This window comes from Coregonus lavaretus, assembly GCF_964263955.1.
Source record: "Coregonus lavaretus genome assembly, chromosome: 39".
In the NCBI taxonomy this organism is placed as follows: Eukaryota; Metazoa; Chordata; class Actinopteri; order Salmoniformes; family Salmonidae; genus Coregonus; species Coregonus lavaretus.
In genome coordinates, this window is record NC_140026.1 from 5,305,453 (window position 1) to 5,325,818 (window position 20,366).

General features: G+C 44.2%; 1 protein-coding gene across 1 annotated transcript; it reads left to right on the plus strand.

Annotated features, from left to right (window-relative positions):
- The first annotated feature begins 5,419 nt into the window (after nt 1-5,419).
- Nucleotides 5,420-18,614, plus strand: LOC311113135 (nuclear factor 7, ovary-like). The gene is made up of 10 exons (XM_084156292.1): nt 5,420-5,638; nt 6,453-6,580; nt 6,846-7,192; nt 7,306-7,501; nt 7,893-7,988; nt 9,761-9,994; nt 10,118-10,265; nt 15,342-15,368; nt 16,006-16,273; nt 16,686-18,614. Exons 1-10 carry the CDS (start codon nt 5,632-5,634, stop codon nt 16,954-16,956), a joined length of 1,722 nt encoding a protein of 573 aa, XP_084012418.1. The 5' UTR covers nt 5,420-5,631; the 3' UTR covers nt 16,957-18,614.
- Nucleotides 18,615-20,366: the final 1,752 nt, after the last annotated feature.

A 20,366-nucleotide genomic window follows, 5' to 3' on the forward strand; every position in this document is an offset into this window, starting at 1 on the left:
AGCCAGAGGTCCCTCCCCTCTGACCTTCTACTCCAATCGGTTTAGAGGAGGAGACTACGAGAGAGGACTCGATGAGTATGAAATTGAGATCTTCCCCAGGATGGAGGAAGCCAGGGTTGACTGCTAGTAATGTTTTCAGACAGCCATGGTTGAGGCACATGCAGTGCTCGACTTGGGCAGGAGCGGACAGGAACTGGGTACTGGCAAAGATGATAGTGGGGGGCGGAATGGTTACAGTATAGACACTTGCCAGTCTTTTTAAAACCACCCCAAATTCATTAGGGTGATTTGTTCAGAATGTTGCAGATGATAAGAGGGCAATGTTTTATGTAGGGCTACGTTCCACTTCTCCACATTTCTCCGAAAGCATTGACTTGGTGCAAGCATTGGCTGGAAAGTGTTACCACCATTGTTAAATCCATAACTGGGAGTGTGCAAGTGTACACTTTGGGAGAAAGGAGACATTGGGACGCAATCCATGACTGCAAATGTAAGCAACAGAAGGTTTGGGAATGGGGATGCAGCCTAGGTTTAATTTCTTTCTGCAACAGTTCAACTTTCCTCCATTTTACACTCTGTAGAATGTTTGATTAAACATACAGTATATGACTGGACAAAGCCATTAACCACGTGATACCATTCATTCCTATGTCACAATGTCATGAAGACACATGCGCAGTTTGAGCTACTCCAGGAAGTGACGTCGTAGACTGCCCCATTTTGTTGAGTAACTAAAGTTGAAGGCTATCCGGGGTACTGCAGGCTGACATTCTGTGTGAGTTTTTATTTGTTATATATAATTTGTTAAAGGACGTTTTGTCTTAAATAAAAATATTTGCATGAAGATTGCCATTTTTCTGCAAACAATGCGGGGGCAGTTGTTCTCCCCTGAGTATCTCGCTCTCTTTATCACCCATTCTCCCAGCATACCCACTCACAGTGGTGCTGCTAGTAGATCCATGGAATCATGAGATGTTTCTTCTCTCCCTCCCATGTTGTCTGTGTCAATCAAGATAGCAGTATCTCTCGCTCTGACAGAACATGTCCCGGATCCCCTCGTGCTTTTTACACATCCTGTTCTCCACAGGGTCGATCAGCTTGTCTCTTCAGATTCTCCACTCTGAGGCTCCAGGTGAGCCTCACAGTAAGAGGTCAGACACACCAGGCAGGACTTCAGGGCCTTGAGCTTTATTGTAGAACAAACATCACAAGCAACCTCCCGAGGACCAGTGAAGACCGGGTGCTTCACAGCGTAGGGCGGCAGGTAGCTTAGTGGGTAAGAGTGTTGTGCCAGTAACTGAAAGGTCGCTGGTTCTAATCCCCGAGCCGACTAGGTGAAAAATCTGTCGATGTGCCCTTAAGCAAGGCACTTAACCCTAATTGCTCCTGTAAGTCGCTCTGGATGAGAGCGTCTGCTAAATGACAAAAAAAAAATATATATATATATATATATACACTGCTCAAAAAAATAAAGGGAACACAAAAATAACACATCCTAGATCTGAATGAATGAAATAATCTTAAATACTTTTTTCTTTACATAGTTGAATGTGCTGACAACAAAATCACACAATAATTATCAATGGAAATCAAATGTATCAACCCATGGAGGTCTGGATTTGGAGTCACCCTCAAAATTAACGTGGAAAACCACACTACAGGCTGATCCAACTTGTAATGTAATGTCCTTAAAACAAGTCAAAATGAGGCTCAGTAGTGTGTGTGGCCTCCACGTGCCTGTATGACCTCCCTACAATGCCTGGGCATGCTCCTGATGAGGTGGCGGATGGTCTCCTGAGGGATCTCCTCCCAGACCTGGACTAAAGCATCCGCCAACTCCTGGACAGTCTGTGGTAAAACGTGGCGTTCGTGGATGGAGCGAGACATGATGTCCCAGATGTGCTCAATTGGATTCAGGTCTGGGGAACGGGCGGGCCAGTCCATAGCATCAATGCCTTCCTCTTGCAGGAACTGCTGACACACTCCAGCCACATGAGGTCTAGCATTGTCTTGCATTAGGAGGAACCCAGGGCCAACCGCACCAGCATATGGTCTCACAAGGGGTCTGAGGATCTCATCTCGGTACCTAATTGGCAGTCAGGCTACCTCTGGCGAGCACATGTAGGGCTGTGCGCCCCCCCCCCCCCCCCCCCCCCCCCAAAGAAATGCCACCCCACACCATGACTGACCCACCGCCAAACCGGTCATGCTGGAGGATGTTGCAGGCAGCAGAACGTTCTCCACGGCGTCTCCAGACTCTGTCACGTCTGTCACGTGCTCAGTGTGAACCTGCTTTCATCTGTGAAGAGCACAGGGCGCCAGTGGTGAATTTGCCAATCTTGGTGTTCTCTGGCAAATGCCAAACGTCCTGCACGGTGTTGGGCTGTAAGCACAACCCCCACCTGTGGACGTCGGGCCCTCATACCACCCTCATGGAGTCTGTTTCTGACCGTTTGAGCAGACACATGCACATTTGTGGCCTGCTGGAGGTCATTTTGCATGGCTCTGGCAGTGCTCCTCCTGCTCCTCCTTGCACAAAGGCGGAGGTAGCGGTCCTGCTGCTGGGTTGTTGCCCTCCTACGGCCTCCTCCATGTCTCCTGATGTACTAGCCTGTCTCCTGGTAGCGCCTCCTTGCTCTGGACACTACGCTGACAGACACAGCAAACCTTCTTGCCACAGCTCGCATTGATGTGCCATCCTGGATGAGCTGCACTACCTGAGCCACTTGTGTGGGTTGTAGACTCCGTCTCATGCTACCACTAGTGTGAAAGCACCGCCAGCATTCAAAAGTGACCAAAACATCAGCCAGGAAGCATAGGAACTGAGAAGTGGTCTGTGGTCACCACCTGCAGAACCATTTCATTATTGGGGGTGTCTTGCTAATTGCCTATAATTTCCACCTGTTGTCTATTCCATTTGCACAACAGCATGTGCAATGTATTGTCAATCAGTGTTGCTTCCTAAGTGGACAGTTTGATTTCACAGAAGTGTGATTGACTTGGAGTCACATTGTGTTGTTTAAGTGTTCCCTTTATTTTTTTGAGCAGTATATACAGTGGGGGAAAAAAGTATTTAGTCAGCCACCAATTGTGCAAGTTTTCCCACTTAAAAAGATGAGAGGCCTGTAATTTTCATCATAGGTACACGTCAACTATGACTGACAAAATGAGAATTTTTTTTCCAGAAAATCACATTGTAGGATTTTTTATGAATTTATTTGCAAATTATGGTGGAAAATAAGTATTTGGTCAATAACAAAAGTTTCTCAATACTTTGTTATATACCCTTTGTTGGCAATGACACAGGTCAAACGTTTTCTGTAAGTCTTCACAAGGTTTTCACACACTGTTGCTGGTATTTTGGCCCATTCCTCCATGCAGATCTCCTCTCGGAGCAGTGATGTTTTGGGGCTGTCGCTGGGCAACACGGACTTTCAACTCCCTCCAAAGATTTTCTATGGGGTTGAGATCTGGAGACTGGCTAGGCCACTCCAGGACCTTGTAATGCTTCTTACGAAGCCACTCCTTCGTTGCCCGGGCGGTGTATTTGGGATCATTGTCATGCTGAAAGACCCAGCCACGTTTCATCTTCAATGCCCTTGCTGATGGAAGGAGGTTTTCACTCAAAATCTCACGATACATGGCCCATTCATTCTTTCCTTTACACGGATCAGTCGTCCTGGTCCCTTTGCAGAAAAACAGCCCCAAAGCATGATGTTTCCACCCCCATGCTTCACAGTAGGTATGGTGTTCTTTGGATGCAACTCAGCATTCTTTGTCCTCCAAACACGACGAGTTGAGTTTTTACCAAAAAGTTCTATTTTGGTTTCATCTGACCATATGACATTCTCCCAATCCTCTTCTGGATCATCCAAATGCACTCTAGCAAACTTCAGATGGGCCTGGACATGTACTGGCTTAAGCTGGGGGACACGTCTGGCACTGCAGGATTTGAGTCCCTGGCGGCGTAGTGTGTTACTGATGGTAGGCTTTGTTACTTTGGTCCCAGCTCTCTGCAGGTCATTCACTAGGTCCCCCCGTGTGGTTCTGGGATTTTTGCTCACCGTTCTTGTGATCATTTTGACCCCACGGGGTGAGATCTTGCGTGGAGCCCCAGATCGAGGGAGATTATCAGACGTCTTGTATGTCTTCCATTTCCTAATAATTGCTCCCACAGTTGATTTCTTCAAACCAAGCTGATTACCTATTGCAGATTCAGTCTTCCCAGCCTGGTGCAGGTCTACAATTTTGTTTCTGGTGTCCTTTGACAGCTCTTTGGTCTTGGCCATAGTGGAGTTTGGACTGTGACTGTTTGAGGTTGTGGACAGGTGTCTTTAATACTGATAACAAGTTCAAACAGGTGCCATTAATACAGGTAACGAGTGGAGGACAGAGGAGCCTCTTAAAGAAGAAGTTACAGGTCTGTGAGAGCCAGAAATCTTGCTTGTTTGTAGGTGAACAAATACTTATGTACTTAAATACTTATATTTTCTCAATTTGTCTGTCATAGTTGACGTGTACCCATGATGAAAATTACACACCTCTCTCATCTTTTTAAGTGGGAGAACATGCACAATTGGTGGCTGACTAAATACTTTTTTCCCCCACTGTTTATCCTTAACATTCACAGACTTAAAATGATCAACTACTTCCTTGTATGACGTGTTGACCCGGAGCTCAGGTCTTTTGAAGAACTCCTCTTTACACATAGGGCACTGGGGTATATCTCTGGAATCTCAGTAACTTTCAATACAATTCTTACAGAAGTTATGGCCACGAGGAGTAGTGACTGGATAAGTGAACAATTCCAGACTGAGCAATTGAACTGCCTCTCAAGCAGACTACTTCTAGAGGAAGCCATATATCTGAAAATAGAATAGTGTGTTGATCGATGCCATGTGAATCTTGACCCATATACCCCATATCTCTTACAACTTGGCAAACACTTCCAATCTGTGTTTAGCGCCAACTGATGGCAATGGGGTGAAATGACCGACACACTCGTAGGCTACTCCAGTGTGTCATTGTCATGCAGGTATAGCTTGACTTACTCTGGTTAGTTTTTGTAACGTTTGCATGGAAAAAATTATAATCCAGTCATTATAGCCTAGGCCTAATTGGTACATTTCTGACAACTTTGCTTAGGTTTCTGGAGTGATTGTGATGTCGTGGTATTGGGGTTGAGTAGGGTGTGTGTGTGTAAAGGTGGAGACTAGGGAAGTACTCATTTCCTACCATGTCCTGTATTCATAAAGCATCTGACTAGGATTGCTGGTCTAGGATCAGTTTTGCCTTTCGACCATAATATGATTATATGGTCATGGAGAAGGGGCCTGATCCTAGATCAGCACTCCTGCTTTGTGAACACAGGCCCAGGTGAAGTTTGGACACACCCACAGAGTGCTTACTGCTCAGAGCAAAGGGAGAGAGGGAGGGAGATACTGCAGGGTGTGTGATGTTGAGAGCGAGGAAGGGACACTGTAGTGAGTTTCACAGGGCCAAAACCTGTTGTGGATTTACATAGAGAGACGGACAGTACAATACAATACAGTGGAGTAGGAAGCAACCTCCGGAGGACTACAGAGACACGGGACTGTGTGAACACACGAGAAACAGGAGAGCTCAATCAGCATGCAGAGTAAGTTGTATACCTTTTTATTTATTTATTTAAAAAATTATCCCTTTTTTATTGCTGTATTATATCATCTAAATCTCATACGTTATCCTCAAGTTGGTTACCAAGAATGATTGTAAACTTGTTTGGACATAGGAGATTCTTTCACAGCATATGTGGGGAATGTTTTCATGAGTCCGTTTAAAGAAATGTTGATGTAGTATGGAACATAACATACTAAAGTCTGACTCAGTGGTATGGGCGGAGAAATTATCAAGGTCCCACATTGTGTTTTAAAGTCAACATGAAAGATTAGTGTCTAAAGGTACTTTGTTTAGCATGCATTTGATAATAGTTCTGTGGAAATTGACATGGGTGATTCTGCCATATGCTCTCACTTTAACTTCAAACTTCCTGTATGTTTTCGTTATTTGAAGTTGAAAAGGTATTTATCGAAACATGGCATGTCATTTCAGTTTGAGTAGGCTGCGTCCCAAAGGGCATCGTATCCTCTGTATCATGCACAATGCACTACTTTTGACCAGAGTGCATTGTATAGGGAATATGGTGCCATTTGAGAGCAGACATACAGTACGCATCTGTACAGATTTTAAAAAAACCTAGAGCAGGTACAAGGTAGAGATACAGCCTGCATTTCTACATTCCAGGGATGGTTTACAGCTGAAGTGTTTGGAACAAACTCTTTCACAACCCGTTTATTGATGGGAGTGAGCCTTGTGTTGATGTTTAAAAAGTTATGGCTATGGTGCTCATTTGAATATACTGGCTTTTTCGTTTCTCTCTCTCTCCTACACACTCACTCCCCTCCCTCTGTCAGGTGTGAGATCCCCAGGGAGGGGGGGCACTTTGTCAGAGGAGTCGTTCCAATGTTCTATCTGTCTGGAGGTCTTCGTAGAGCCTGTCTCTACCCCCTGCGGACACAGCTTCTGCAAGGCCTGTCTTCAGGTATCATATTTACTTTATAAAGCTCTTTTTACATCAGCAGTTGTCATAAAGTGCTTTACAGTTACCTGGCCTAGACCCCAAAAAGCAAGCAAAACATAAGCGAAATGTCAGTGGCCAGGAAAAACATTCTAGAATGTATTAAGGAACCTAGGAAGAATACTAGACTATGTGCTTCCAACCCCTTGTGGGTGTGTGTGTGTGTTTCCATGGACTGTAAGGAAAATGGATGAATAAAGTCCTTCTCTTTCTCCTCCTCATTCTGTAGGGCTACTGGGACCACAGCAAGAAGTTCCAGTGCCCCATGTGTAAGAAGAGCTACACCCGGAGGCCGGAGCTCAGCATCAACCGGGTCCTCGCCGAGATCTCTTCCCAGTTCCAGGGGCTCGATGTGGGGGTGACTACACCGAACACGAAGGCGGGTGCGGTGGCTGGAAGTCTGGCGGCGGGACATGGGTTTCACGGAGAGTCACCGTCGGCTGCGGCGGAGGGTGGGGAGTTCGCCCGGGCGGGCGAGGTGCCGTGTGATGCGTGCATTGGGAGGAAGATGAGGGCCCTGAAATCTTGTCTCAACTGTCCCGGGTCATACTGTGAGGCACATCTCCGACATCACAAGTGAGAAATAACAAATATATCTTCTTAGTGTTTTGCCTTCTTCTCTCTATGACTGAATTGAAATGTAATTGACCCCCACCCTGACACATAAGTTAAACTTTACCTAAACACAGGAAGGTGAAATCTCTGACGTCCCACCGCCTGGTTGAGCCCTTGCACCACCTGGAAGAGAAGATCTGTAAGAAGCACGAGCGCCTGCTGGAGGTCTACTGTCGTAACGACCGCGGCTGCGTCTGCATCTCCTGCGCAGAGGCCGCACACAAGACCCACGAGATCGTCTCAGTCGACCGTGAGTGGAAGAAGAAGATGGTGAGTCCAGGGTAGACATATGGATACAGCAGAAAGATAGGCTAGATAGCCACACTTTAGCTCAGTGGGCTAACACAGTCTTGTAGTGCACAGGAGACCATGGTTCGAACCCTAGTTGATTATGATGGCAGAAATGATGTGTAACAGTGCGTTAGCTCAGCGGGCTAACACAGATAGGCAGGATGGCTGAGATGTATAACACTATAACCTGTGGATACATTACTGTTGAATACAGCCAGCCCTTGGGTAACAGAGGTGATTCAGCATACATCATACCTAGCATCTGCATCACATCTACCCAGTAATCGCATAAAACGCACCCCCTCCCGTGTATTTCTTGCTTTTGTACTGTACTATACATCAAACTTTAATATTTTCTGCACTCACACAGAGTCATCTGGGTAAGTGGAGGTTGGAGCTGAAACACCTGATCAAGGAGCGGGCCAAGAAGCTGGAGGAGATCAACCAGTCCATACGGGTCATCAAAGTGAGTCCCTCGTATAAATGGTGATGTCATCAAAATGCACCACCTTTTGTCTTTTGTGGTGTTTGGTTGAGTGAGAGTAAGCTGGGTTGTATTCATTAGGGCAAACCGTAGTGAATCAACAATAGTTAATTGTATAGTTGATTGGCATACCGCCTCTTGATCAGGGCTCTTTTATTTCTGCTAAATAAATATCTATCTTGATGGGACATATGGATGAATAAAGTTATATGATGTATAAATCAAATAGAATACATTTGCATAGTGTCAATACCCCCATAGTGTCCCCAACCCTTACACTAGGCCTTACAGTTGACTACCATAGAAAGCATTTTTGCTCCCATGTTTGTAATGGCTCTGATCCATCTCTTAGGCCTAGGCAGACTAGCCGGCGTGGCCAGTGCAAACATTTACCTGAGTGCCCGCACCTTGTTTTAAGACTACAGTCCTTAACTAGTACCTCCTGGAAACTCCCTTTGTGGACCAAAGAGGTTAAGATAGTAGAATTTCTGTCAGCTTTAAAGGGGCAATCCAGTATTAAATAACAGCAAAACGACTTGTTTAGGTAAACAGCTGACACATGGGACTGGAGAAAACGTTGTCAGTCTCAAATTCATAGACAGGCGCTAGCCAAGGTCGAGGGGTCAATTCCTGCAGGGATCACATAGACACAGCCAACTGAGACTTGGCTAAATAGTAGTTAATAGCAGTAAACTGTTTTCTCTGTAGCAGTACTGACTACTCACTAAAACTCGCTTAGTTCACTGCTACGCTGGTTGACCAGTCTCCTGGTCAGATATTGACTGTAAATAGAGCACAGTGCAACTGCAGTCCACTTGAGCCGTGTTTAAAAATGCGATGAGGTTACAGAGGGAGGGTATATCTTGGTGGGTTACTTACTGACTAGAGGGAGGGAGGGGGGAGAGGGATGAGAGGGGGGGAGTGAGTGGGATGATAAACAATTCTGTTCATAGGTTTTGATTTTCAATCATGTTTTTATATTATACACTTTTCCTGTGTAGTCATGAACACGTGACATGGAAAGGAAGCATAACAAAACACAAACTGTTTCCTCCAACTCAAGCAGGTAGATATTTGCCTGTGGGCTGAGAGGGATAAGGCAGCCAGACCTGTTAGGCCAGTTGTGCTGTTGGCAAACATGTACATCAGTTGTGTGTCGACAGCTTTAGAGTAACTTTACATCACTCAAACGTGTACCTCAGCCGTGTGTGTTTTCACACACAACCTCTCTCCTGCATCTCCCCATCTTTATAGCAGTGCTCAGAGGGAGATGTAGGAGAGCGATGGATTTATCTGTATCTCCAGAATATGTCTGTATACAGTGCATTCGGAAGGTATTCAGACCAGTTGACTTTTTTCCACATTTTGTTACGTTACAGCTTTATTCTAAAATGGATTAAATAAAAATTTTTCCTCATCAATCTACACACAATACCCAATAATGACAAAGTGAAAACCGTTTTTTAGAAATGTTTGCAAATGTATAAAAGAAAAAAACAGAGACCTTATTTACATAAGTATTCAGACCCTTTGCTATGAGACTAAAATTAGCTCAGATGCATCTTGTTTCCATTGATCATCCTTGAGATGTTTCTACAACTTGATTGGAGTCCAGCTGTGGTAATGTATTTGTCTGTATCTCTAGAATATGTCTGTACATGTCACTCTGTCCTCTCCCATCTCTATGACTCTCAATAGAACAATGTCTCAATATCTGTGTACTATGTATGTCTGTCTATAACCTGTCTTTATAGAGCAGCACCCAGAGGGAGTTGGAGGACAGTTGGCAGGTGTATGCAGAGCTACAAAGTCTAGTGGAGCAGAGCCAGGCTGAGCTGGTGGAGCTGATCGGTACGAGACAGCGTGAGGCGGAGAGGCATGCCCAGGAGCTGGTCCGAGGTCTGGAGGACGAACTGAGCCAGCTCCGGAAGAGGAGCGGAGAGCTGGACGCCCTGGCACAGAACCAGGATAAAGTAATCTTCCTCAAGGTAGGCTAGGACATGACGAGGGGATACACAGGCCCACACACACAGAAACACACAGACACACGCATAACACACACACACACACACACCATACACAGTTAAACCCCTCCTCGTCCTCCCCTGCAGAGCTTGCCCACACTGGCGCCCCTCCCAGAGCCCATTAATTGGTCAGGTGTGAGTGTGAACACAGACCTCTACCTAGGAACTATCCAATCATCCGTCAGCACCCTCGTCGACAGGTTCCAGGAAGAACTCAAGAGTCTGTACGGAAAAGGTGGGCAAAATCAACCATTATTTTATACAGTCTTGGTCAAAAGTTTTGAGAATTGTTGGTCTTCACAAAGTTTGCTGCTTCAGTGTTTTTAGGTATTTTGTCAGAATAATTACAAGCATTCCATAAGTGTCAAAGGATTTTATTGACAATTACATTAAGTTTATGCAAAGAGTCAATATTTGCAGTGTTGACCCTTCTTTTTCAAGACCTCTGCAATCCGCCCTGGCATGCTGTCAATTAACTTATGGGCCACATCCTGACTGATGGCAGCCCGTTCTTACATAATCAATGCTTGGAGTTTGTCAGAATTTGTGAGTTTTTGTTTGTCCACCCGCCTCTTGAAGATTGACCACAAGTTCTCAGTGGGATTAAGGTCTGGGGAGTTTCCTGGCCATGGACCCAAAATGTTGATGTTTTGTTCCCCGAGCCACTTAGTTATCACTTTTGCCTTATGGCAAGGTGCTCCATCATGCTGAAAAAGGCATTGTTCGTCACCAAACTGTTCTTGGATGGTTGGGAGAAATTGCTCTCGGAGGATGTGATGGTACCATTCTTTATTCATGGCTGTGTTCTTAGGCAAAATTGTGAGTGAGCCCACTCCCTTGGCTGAGAAGCAACCCCACACATGAATAGTCTCAGGATACTTTACTGTTGGCATGACACAGGACTGATGGTAGCGCTCACCTTTTCTTCTCTGGACAAGCTTTTTCCGGATGCCCCAAAAAATCGGAAAGGGGATTCATCAGAGAAAATGACTTTACCCCAGTCCTCAGCAGTCCAATCCCTGTACCTTTTGCAGAATATCCGTCTGTCCCTGATGTTTTTCCTGGAGAGAAGTGGCTTCCTCGCTGCCCTTCTTGACACCAGGCCATCCTCCAAAAGTCTTCGCCTCACTGTGTGTGCAGATGCACTCACACCTGCCTGCTGCCATTCCTGAGCAAGCTCTGCAATGGTGGTGCCCCGATCCCGCAGCTGAATCAACTTTAGGAGACGATCCTGGCGCTTGCTGGACTTTCTTGTGCGCCCTGAAGCCTTCTTCACAACAATTGAACCTCTCTCCTTGACGTTCTTGATGATCCGATAAATGGTTGATTTAGGTGCAATCTTACTAGCAGCAATATCCTTGCCTGTGAAGCCCTTTTTGTGCAAAGCAATGATGACGGCACGTGTTTCCTTGCAGGTAACCATGGTTAACAGAGGAAGAACAATGATTTCAAGCAACACCCTCCTTTTAAAGCTTCCAGTCTGTTATTCTAACTCAATCAGCATGACAGAGTGATCTCCAGCCTTGTCCTCGTCAACACTCTCACCTGTGTTAACGAGAGAATCACTGACATGATGTCAGCTGGTCCTTTTGTGGCAGGGCTGAAATGCAGTGGAAATGTTTTTTGGGGATTAAGTTCATTTTCATGGAAAAGAGGGACTTTGCAATGAATTGTAATTCATCTGATCACTCTTCATAACATTCTGGAGTATATGCAAATTGCCATCATAAAAACTGAGGCAGCAGACTTTGTGAAAGTTAATATGTGTGTCATACTCAAAACTTTTGACCACGACTGTAGATCAAATCATACCTTGTTTGCCAGGGTAAGATAATGGTGCACTACCTACAGCAGGGGTAGGCAACCCTGTTCCTGGAGGGCCACAGGTACTGCAGGATTTTGTTGCAACTAGGCACAACACCTGACCAACTGAACTAATTGATCAGTCCAGTGATTGCCTAAATTCAACACACCTGGTCTTCCACGTCAGTTAAATCAAAAACATGAAGTTCTAGTGCCAGGGTTGCCTACCCCTGATATACAGTATAAGGCTTTTGTCAAAAGCGGAGCAATATGTGTAAAACTGTAAAATTCGAGAGACAACCATTGTCACGTGCTTCCTGTGTGACCTCACTTCCTGTTTCCAAATCCCATTTCTCTCCAGGTAGAAGTTGCAGAGGGGAAAAAAAGTATTTAGTCAGCCACCAATTGTGCAAGTTCTCCCACTTAAAAAGATGAGAGAGGCCTGTAATTTTCATCATAGGTACACGTCAACTATGACAGACAAATTGAGAAAATATAAGTATTTAAGTAAATAAGTATTTGGTCACCTACAAACAAGCAAGATTTCTGGCTCTCACAGACCTGTAACTTCTTCTTTAAGAGGCTCCTCTGTCCTCCACTCGTTACCTGTATTAATGGCACCTGTTTGAACTTGTTATCAGTATAAAAGACACCTGTCCACAACCTCAAACAGTCACACTCCAAACTCCACTATGGCCAAGACCAAAGAGCTGTCAAAGGACACCAGAAACAAAATTGTAGACCTGCACCAGGCTGGGAAGACTGAATCTGCAATAGGTAAGCAGCTTGGTTTGAAGAAATCAACTGTGGGAGCAATTATTAGGAAATGGAAGACATACAAGACCACTGATGATCTCCCTTGATCTGGGGCTCCACGCAAGATCTCACCCCGTGGGGTCAAAATGATCACAAGAACGGTGAGCAAAAATCCCAGAACCACACGGGGGGACCTAGTGAATGACCTGCAGAGAGCTGGGACCAAAGTAACAAAGCCTACGATCAGTAACACACTACGCCGCCAGGGACTCAAATCCTGCAGTGCCAGACGTGTCCCCCTGCTTAAGCCACTACATGTCCAGGCCCGTCTGAAGTTTGCTAGAGTGCATTTGGATGATCCAGAAGAGGATTGGGAGAATGTCATATGGTCAGATGAAACCAAAATATAACTTTTTGGTCAAAACTCAACTCGTCGAGTTTGGAGGACAAAGAATGCTGAGTTGCATCCAAAGAACACCATACCTAGTTTGAAGCATGGGGGTGGAAACATCATGCTTTGGGGCTGTTTTTCTGCAAAGGGACCAGGACGACTGATCCGTGTAAAGGAAAGAATGAATGGGGCCATGTATTGTGAGACTTTGAGTGAAAACCTCCTTCCATCAGCAAGGGCATTGAAGATGAAACGTGGCTGGGTCTTTCAGCATGACAATGATCCCAAACACACCGCCCGGGCAACGAAGGAGTGGCTTCGTAAGAAGCATTTCAAGGTCCTGGAGTGGCCTAGCCAATCTCCAGATCTCAACCCCATAGAAAATCTTTGGAGGGAGTTGAAAGTCCGTGTTGCCCAGCGACAGCCCCAAAACATCACTGCTCCTAGAGGAGATCTGCATGGAGGAATGGGCCAAAATACCAGCAACAGTGTGTGAAAACCTTGTGAAGACTTACAGAAAACGTTTGACCTGTGTCATTGCCAACAAAGGGTATATAACAAAGTATTGAGAAACTTTTGTTATTGACCAAATACGTATTTTCCACCATAATTTGCAAATAAATTCAATAAAAATCCTACAATGTGATTTTCTGGAAAATAAATTCTAATTTTGTCTGTCATAGTTGACGTGTACCTATGATGAAAATTACAGGCCTCTCTCATCTTTTTAAGTGGGAGAACTTGCACAATTGGTGGCTGACTAAATACTTTTTTCCCCCACTGTACCTGTAGGCACCAATCTAGGATCAGCATAGTTTCCCTCAATTCTTATCTCAACTGCAGGGAAGAAAAAACACAAAACTGACCTTACATCAGTGTTTATCACGGCTCATAATAATGGCCAGAAAGGAACAAATGGAATGGCATCAATGGAATGGCATGGGTTTGATGCATTTGATACTATTCCACTCCAGCCGTTAGCATTAGCCACTAACCTCCTGTGGTGTCTATGTAGCTATCTAGATGTAGGTCATTGGACTGGCTCCTCTATATAGAGAGTGAATCATCAGATGGGATACATAGTGAAGTACAGTAGATGCCAAAGGTCAGCCATCTGTTAGTAATGAGATGGCAACAACAGGCGACTGACTGACAGCGCCACATGAAGGTGGGATTAGCACTGTCTGTTTACCTCCACTGTCGACTTTGACTCTGACTCCCTCTCTCTCTCTCTCTCTCTCTCTCTCTCTGACTGTCTCGCTCTCTGTATCGCTCTCTCTCGCTCTCTTTCTCTCACTCTCTCTCTCTCATGCTCTGTCTCGCTCGCGCTCTCTCTCTGTCTCGCTCGCGCTCTCTCTCTGTCTCGCTCGCGCTCTCTCTCTGTCTCGCTCGCGCTCTCTCTCTGTCTCGCTCGCGCTCTCTCTCTGTCTCGCTCGCGCTCCCTCTCTGTCTCGCTCGCGCTCTCTCTCTGTCTCTCTCGCGCTCTTTCTCTCTGTCTCGCTCGCGCTCTTTCCCTCTGTCTCGCTCGCGCTCTTTCTCGCTCTCTCTCTCGCTCGCACTTTCTCGCGCTCTCCCTCTATCTCGCTCTCTTGCTCTGTAGCTCGCTTGCTCTCTCAATTCAATTTAAAAGGCTTTATTGGCTTGGTAAACATATGTTCACATTTCCAAAGCAAGTGAAATAGATAATAAACAAAAGTTAAATAAACAATACAAAAATGTACAGTAAACATTACACTCAGTGTTGTAACAATGAGCAATAGTTAAAGTACAAAAGGGAAAATAAATAAACATAAATATGGATTGTATTAACAATGGTGTTTGTTCTTCACTGGTTGCCCTTTTCTTGTGGCAACAGGTCACAAATCTTGCTGCTGTGATGGCACACTGTGGTATTTCACCTAATAGATTTGGGTGTTTATCAAAATTGGATTTGTTTTCGAATTCTTTGTGGGTCTGTGCAATCTGAGGGAAATATGTGTTTCTAATATGGTCATTCATTTGGCAGGAGGTTAGGAATTGCGCTCTCTCGCATTCTCTCTCTCTCTCTCTGTCTCGCTCGCTGTGTCTCTCTCCCTCATTTTGTGGGCAGTGTGCACATAGCCTGTCTTCTCTTTAGAGCCAGGTCTGCCTCCCACTGTCAATAGCTAGGCTATGCTCACTGAGTCTGTACATAGCTTTCCTTCATTTTGGGACAGTCACAGTGGTCAGGTATTCTGCCACTGTGTACTCTCTGTTTAGGTCCAAATAGCATTCCAGTTTATTCTGTTTTTTTGGTTAATTCTTTCCAATGTGTCAAGTAATTATATTTTTTATTCTGTCTCTCTGACTCTGACAGTGTGTCTCTCTTTCTCTCCTTTGCAGAGCTCAGGAAGCTGCAGAACTATGCAAGTGAGTACAGTTCGTTTTTTTTTAGATAGGTGCGAATTTGAATTTCAAGTGTGATGATTTGGGTACACATGCTCCTCTTTGAAACTACTTTGTGTTAACGTTTATGACAGAATGATGTTGTCTTCTAAAGTTTCAGTCGATAATAGAGGAAAATAGTAAGGCAGAGGCTTTGTTGATCCTCAGTAATTCTGTTCTGTCTATACTTCACCATATGGTGTCAGTACTGGGTCATGATTACACTTAGGAAGGATACAAACCTACAGTAGCAGTGGAGGTTGGTGTCACCTTAATTGGGGAGGACGGGAACGTAGTAATGGCTGGAGAGGAATAAGTAGAAAGGTATCAACAACATCAAACACATGGTTTCAATGTGTTTGATGCCATTCCATTCGCTCCGTTCCAGCCATTATTATGAGCTGTCTCCCCTCAGCAGCCTCCACTGGTTGTTCACTCCAGGGAAATGTCCACTCCTCGATTCTATTTGGTCAGTTACATACATTGTTTTAAATGGAACTTGGACTGGTCACAATATAACCCACCCTCTTTTAAATAGAACTTACACTGTTCTCATAAGAATCAACGCTGTTCTCAATAGAACCATCACTGTTCTCAACACTGCTCTCTCTCTCTCCTCCAGGTGAGGTGTACCTGGACCCGGGTACGGCCCAGAGGAACCTGGTCCTGTCAGAGGATGGTCGCCAGGTGATGTACGAGGAACAGAAGCACAACCAGTCGGAAGGCACTCGTCGCTTCAGCCCCGCCCTCTTCGTGATCGCTCGCGAGGGCCTGTCCTCTGGACGCCATTACTGGGAGGTCGAGGTGGGCCACAAGACTGCCTGGACTGTGGGCGTGATGCGGGCGTTGGCACGCCGGAAGGGAGAGATAAAGCTGAGCCCTGATGGAGGGTACTGCTGCCTTTCTATTTTAGTTTATTTATTTTTTACATTGAAATGTTATACATTTTGAAGGATAAAAGTTCAAATGTAATACACAAATCTATACGTCCTTCCACACAAAACATCACAAATTAACAAAAAATCAAAACACATTCAAAGAAATTCAAAAAGCTTGAGAGTCTGGATAGATGTCATGCCCTTGTTGTTACAGAGCATGTTATTCAGTGTATCAAAGTAATTATATAATTCTACCTTTTTAAAATATTGAGTAGGATGTTTTTTTAAATTCTCTTGGTAACACTTGCCGATAAGGGTACATGAATAGACATTCATAATTAGTTAACATTAGCTAATACATTTACAGATCATTTATGGATGTGATATTTAGCAAGAATAATAATCTCGTCAATTCATCACAAAGGTACTGGTGCCTGTGGCTGAAGTGTGGGGAGGTCAAGGCTCTGGCGTCCACTCGACAGCACCTCCAGCTGACCTCTCATCCCCAGAAGATTGGCATCTTCCTTGACTATGAAGGTGGCCAGGTGTCGTTTTACGACGTCAAGGCGCGCACGCACCTCTTCACGTTCGTGGATACATTCAGCGAGAGTTTGTATCCAATATTTAGTCCCTGTCTCAACCCCGATGGAAAGAACGCGGCCCCGCTCATCATCAGTGCTGTGAAGCATAGCTGAGACAAGACATGATGAGGACTGTGTCCCAAATGGCACCCTATTCCCTATACAGTGCACTAATTTTGACTGCACTACTTTGGGCCCTGGTCAAAAGTAGTGCACTATGCAGGGAATAGCATGACATTTGGGACGAAGTCATGACATGACACACCCCATTCTGCTCAGAGGTTGACCGATCACGGTTTAGTCACTTGATTAGGGGCCTGAGATCTTCCTCACTGTGTGATCTTACCAGGAAAAACTGTGGAACCAAAGTGATAGCTGATATACTGTATAACTAAGGCCCAGAGTTTTCCTCAGGTCAGGTAACATGGTCAGGAAAAGCTAATGTTTGATTGATGACTTTACTGTCCAGATTCTTACTTGCGTTAATACACAGAAGTCTAATGCTTTACATTTTAACTATTTTGATAGCTGGATTAATCAAAATGGACATTTAGTTGGGTATTGCCATACTTTCATTTGGGTATTGCTTTACTAAACAGTAAACAACTAAATATGTTAACTATATGTTAAAGGGGTAGATCTTTGGATAAAAATACATCTTCTAAAAATCCTTACTGTGAAACAGTTGACTTTTTTATAAGTCTTTCATTATATATTTGATAAGTCTAGAAGTAAATTGAAAGCTGTAAACAACAACTACAGTACAGCAAATTCACAGAGAATACATATATATATTTATACTCCGGACTCTGACATTGCTCTTCCTAATATTTCTTAATTCCATTCTTTTACTTTTTGATTTTTGTATATTTTTGTGTATTCTTAGATATGATGGCACTGTTGGAGCTAGGAATACAAGCATTTCACCACACCTGCATTAAAATCTACTAAATATGTAACCAACTACAGTACAGCAAATTCACAGAGAATAACATGTTTACTTTTTACTTCAATCTGAAGCTTTTAAAATAAAGATTTTCTATCAATAAGTAAATCACCCCTGAAATGATATTCAACCAAAGTCCTAGGAAAGAAAACCACTGCAGCAAAGTTAAGTGGAATTCACAGTAGACTTGGAGCTATATAACTTACACTTAAAGTGAGAGATACGACATTATGTGATGTTGACATTCACATTTTAGTAACTTTGCAGATGCTCTTACTCAGCAATTAGGGTTAAGTGCCTTGCTCAAGGGCACATTGACAGATGGTACACCTAGTCGGCTTGGGGATTCGAACCAGCTTTCGGATACTAGCCCAACGATCTTAACTGTTACGCTACCTGCCACCCCGGTATGTCTATTCTATGTGTTGCTAATTGTTGAGTATATGGGGATGGGGCTGTTGGTGGCAGCAGTGTTGTCCAGTGGTCCACTGCCTTCTGCTGAGTGTTCCTATATCTCCCTTTTTGTCTATCTCTCTGCCTCTCTCTTTCTCTATGAACGTTTTCTCTCTACCTTAACTGCTTCAGCAAGAATACACTGAAGGTATTGGGAATTCTATCATATATTTTTGATGGTGTTCGTATTCGATCAGGACAGATGGGAAAGAGCTTAATAACGTTGATTATGTGAGGCTTCAACTAAAGCTTGATCTCAGCTTTTTTTTTTGTACTAAGCTACTGAAATATCTTGATTTTGTACTACAGGCGGGCTGGAGGATGCCTATAAAAACAAATCATTTGGAATTATGTGAGGATAAAATGGCTTGACAAGATCCAGAACGCCTCTTCTTGGTTATAATAATAACAATAATATGTTTTTCCTCCTGAAGTGCACACTCATTCACTTATGTAAAGCCATTGGATTGATATACCAGTCATCTTTCAAATCCATGAAGGGAAGTCCACACGTCTGGAGAAAGGAGAGATTATTCGGAAGCACCCGTTGTTTATGACAGAGAAGGTAGAGCAGATCTATGAATAGCCAACCTTCTAGCCATGGTCTACGTCCCAAATGGCACCCTATTCCCTATATAGTGCAATACCTTTGACCAGAGCCATGTGGGCACTAGTCAAAAGTAGTGCACTGCATAGGGTATATGGTTCCATTTGGAACGCAGACCATGTTCATAAATGCTTGTTGCCCAAATTCAAAAGTGGGTGTGCCAGGGGTGTAGTTTTAACATGCTGCCAACCTGCTTTCCAAATCAAACAACTCTTGCTTAGTCCATTTAACATGGGGGATAATTCAAGTAAAGAATGCCTATCAACAGATCTCGCTTGGCTCGTGATCAGAAGTGGCAAGGACCGCATTTATTAAAAATGTTAGTGTTATAATATTAATTCTTCAAGAAGAAATTAATATCTATGTTCAAATATATTGTGGTTCCAGAAATATATTTTGGAAACAATATTAACAATATGAACATCCATCCATCCTTCATGAAGACTGTTTGTTTTAAAACAAACCTGATCTTATACAGTCTTATACAGTGGCTTGCGAAAGTATTCACCCCCCTTGGCATTTTTCCTATTTTGTTGCCTTACAACCTGGAATTAAAATGGATTTTTGGGTTGTTTCTATCATTTGATTTACACAACATGCCTACCACTTTGAAGATGCAAAATATTTTTTCTAGAAATAAGACAAAAAAACAGAACTTGAGCCCCCCCCCCCCCCCCCAAATCAATACTTCGTAGAGCCACCTTTTGCAGCAATTACAGCAGTAAGTCACTTGGGGTATGTCTCTATAAGCTTGGCACATCTAGCCACTGGGATTTTTGCCCATTCTTCAAAGCAAAACTGCTCCAGCTCCTTCAAGTTGGATGGGTTCCGCTGGTATACAGCAATCTTTGAGCGATACCACAGATTCTCAATTGGATTGAGGTCTGGGCTTTGACTAGGCCAATCCAAGACATTTAAATGTTTCCCCTTAAACCACTCAAGTGTTGCTTTAGCAGTATGCTTAGGGTCATTGTCCTACTGGAAGGAGAATCTCCGTCCCAGTCTCAAATCTCTGCAAGACTGAAACAGGTTTCCCTCAAGAATGTCCCTGTATTTAGTGCCATCCATCATTCCTTCAATTCTGACCAGTTACCCAGTCCCTGCTGATGGAAAAACATCCCCACAGCATGATGCTGCCACCACCATGCTTCACTGTGGGGATGGTGTTCTCGGGGTGATGAGAGGTGTTGGATTTGCGCCAGACATAGTGTTTTCCTTGATGGCCAAAAAGCTCAATTTTAGTCTCATCTGACCAGAGTACCTTCTTCCATATGTTTGGGGAGTCTCCCACATGCCTCTTGGCGAACACCAAACGTGTTTGCTTATTTTTTTCTTTAAGCAATGGCTTTTTTCTGGCCACTCTTCCGTAAAGCCAGCTCTGTGGAGCGTACGGCTTAAAGTGGTCCTATGTACAGATACTACAATCTCCGCTGTGGAGCTTTGCAGCTCCTTCAGGGTTATCTTTGGTCTCTTTGTTGCCTCTGATTAATGCCCTCCTTGCCTGGTCCGTGAGTTTTG

What these genes read in the sequence shown, in the direction of transcription:
- LOC311113135 (XM_084156292.1), top strand. An exon ending in TCTGCAAGGCCTGTCTTCAG is followed by an intron (nt 6,581 to 6,845) that starts GTATCATATTTA and finishes CTCATTCTGTAG; the next exon opens with GGCTACTGGGACCACAGCAA. An exon ending in GAAGCTGCAGAACTATGCAA is followed by an intron (nt 15,369 to 16,005) that starts GTGAGTACAGTT and finishes TCTCTCCTCCAG; the next exon opens with GTGAGGTGTACCTGGACCCG.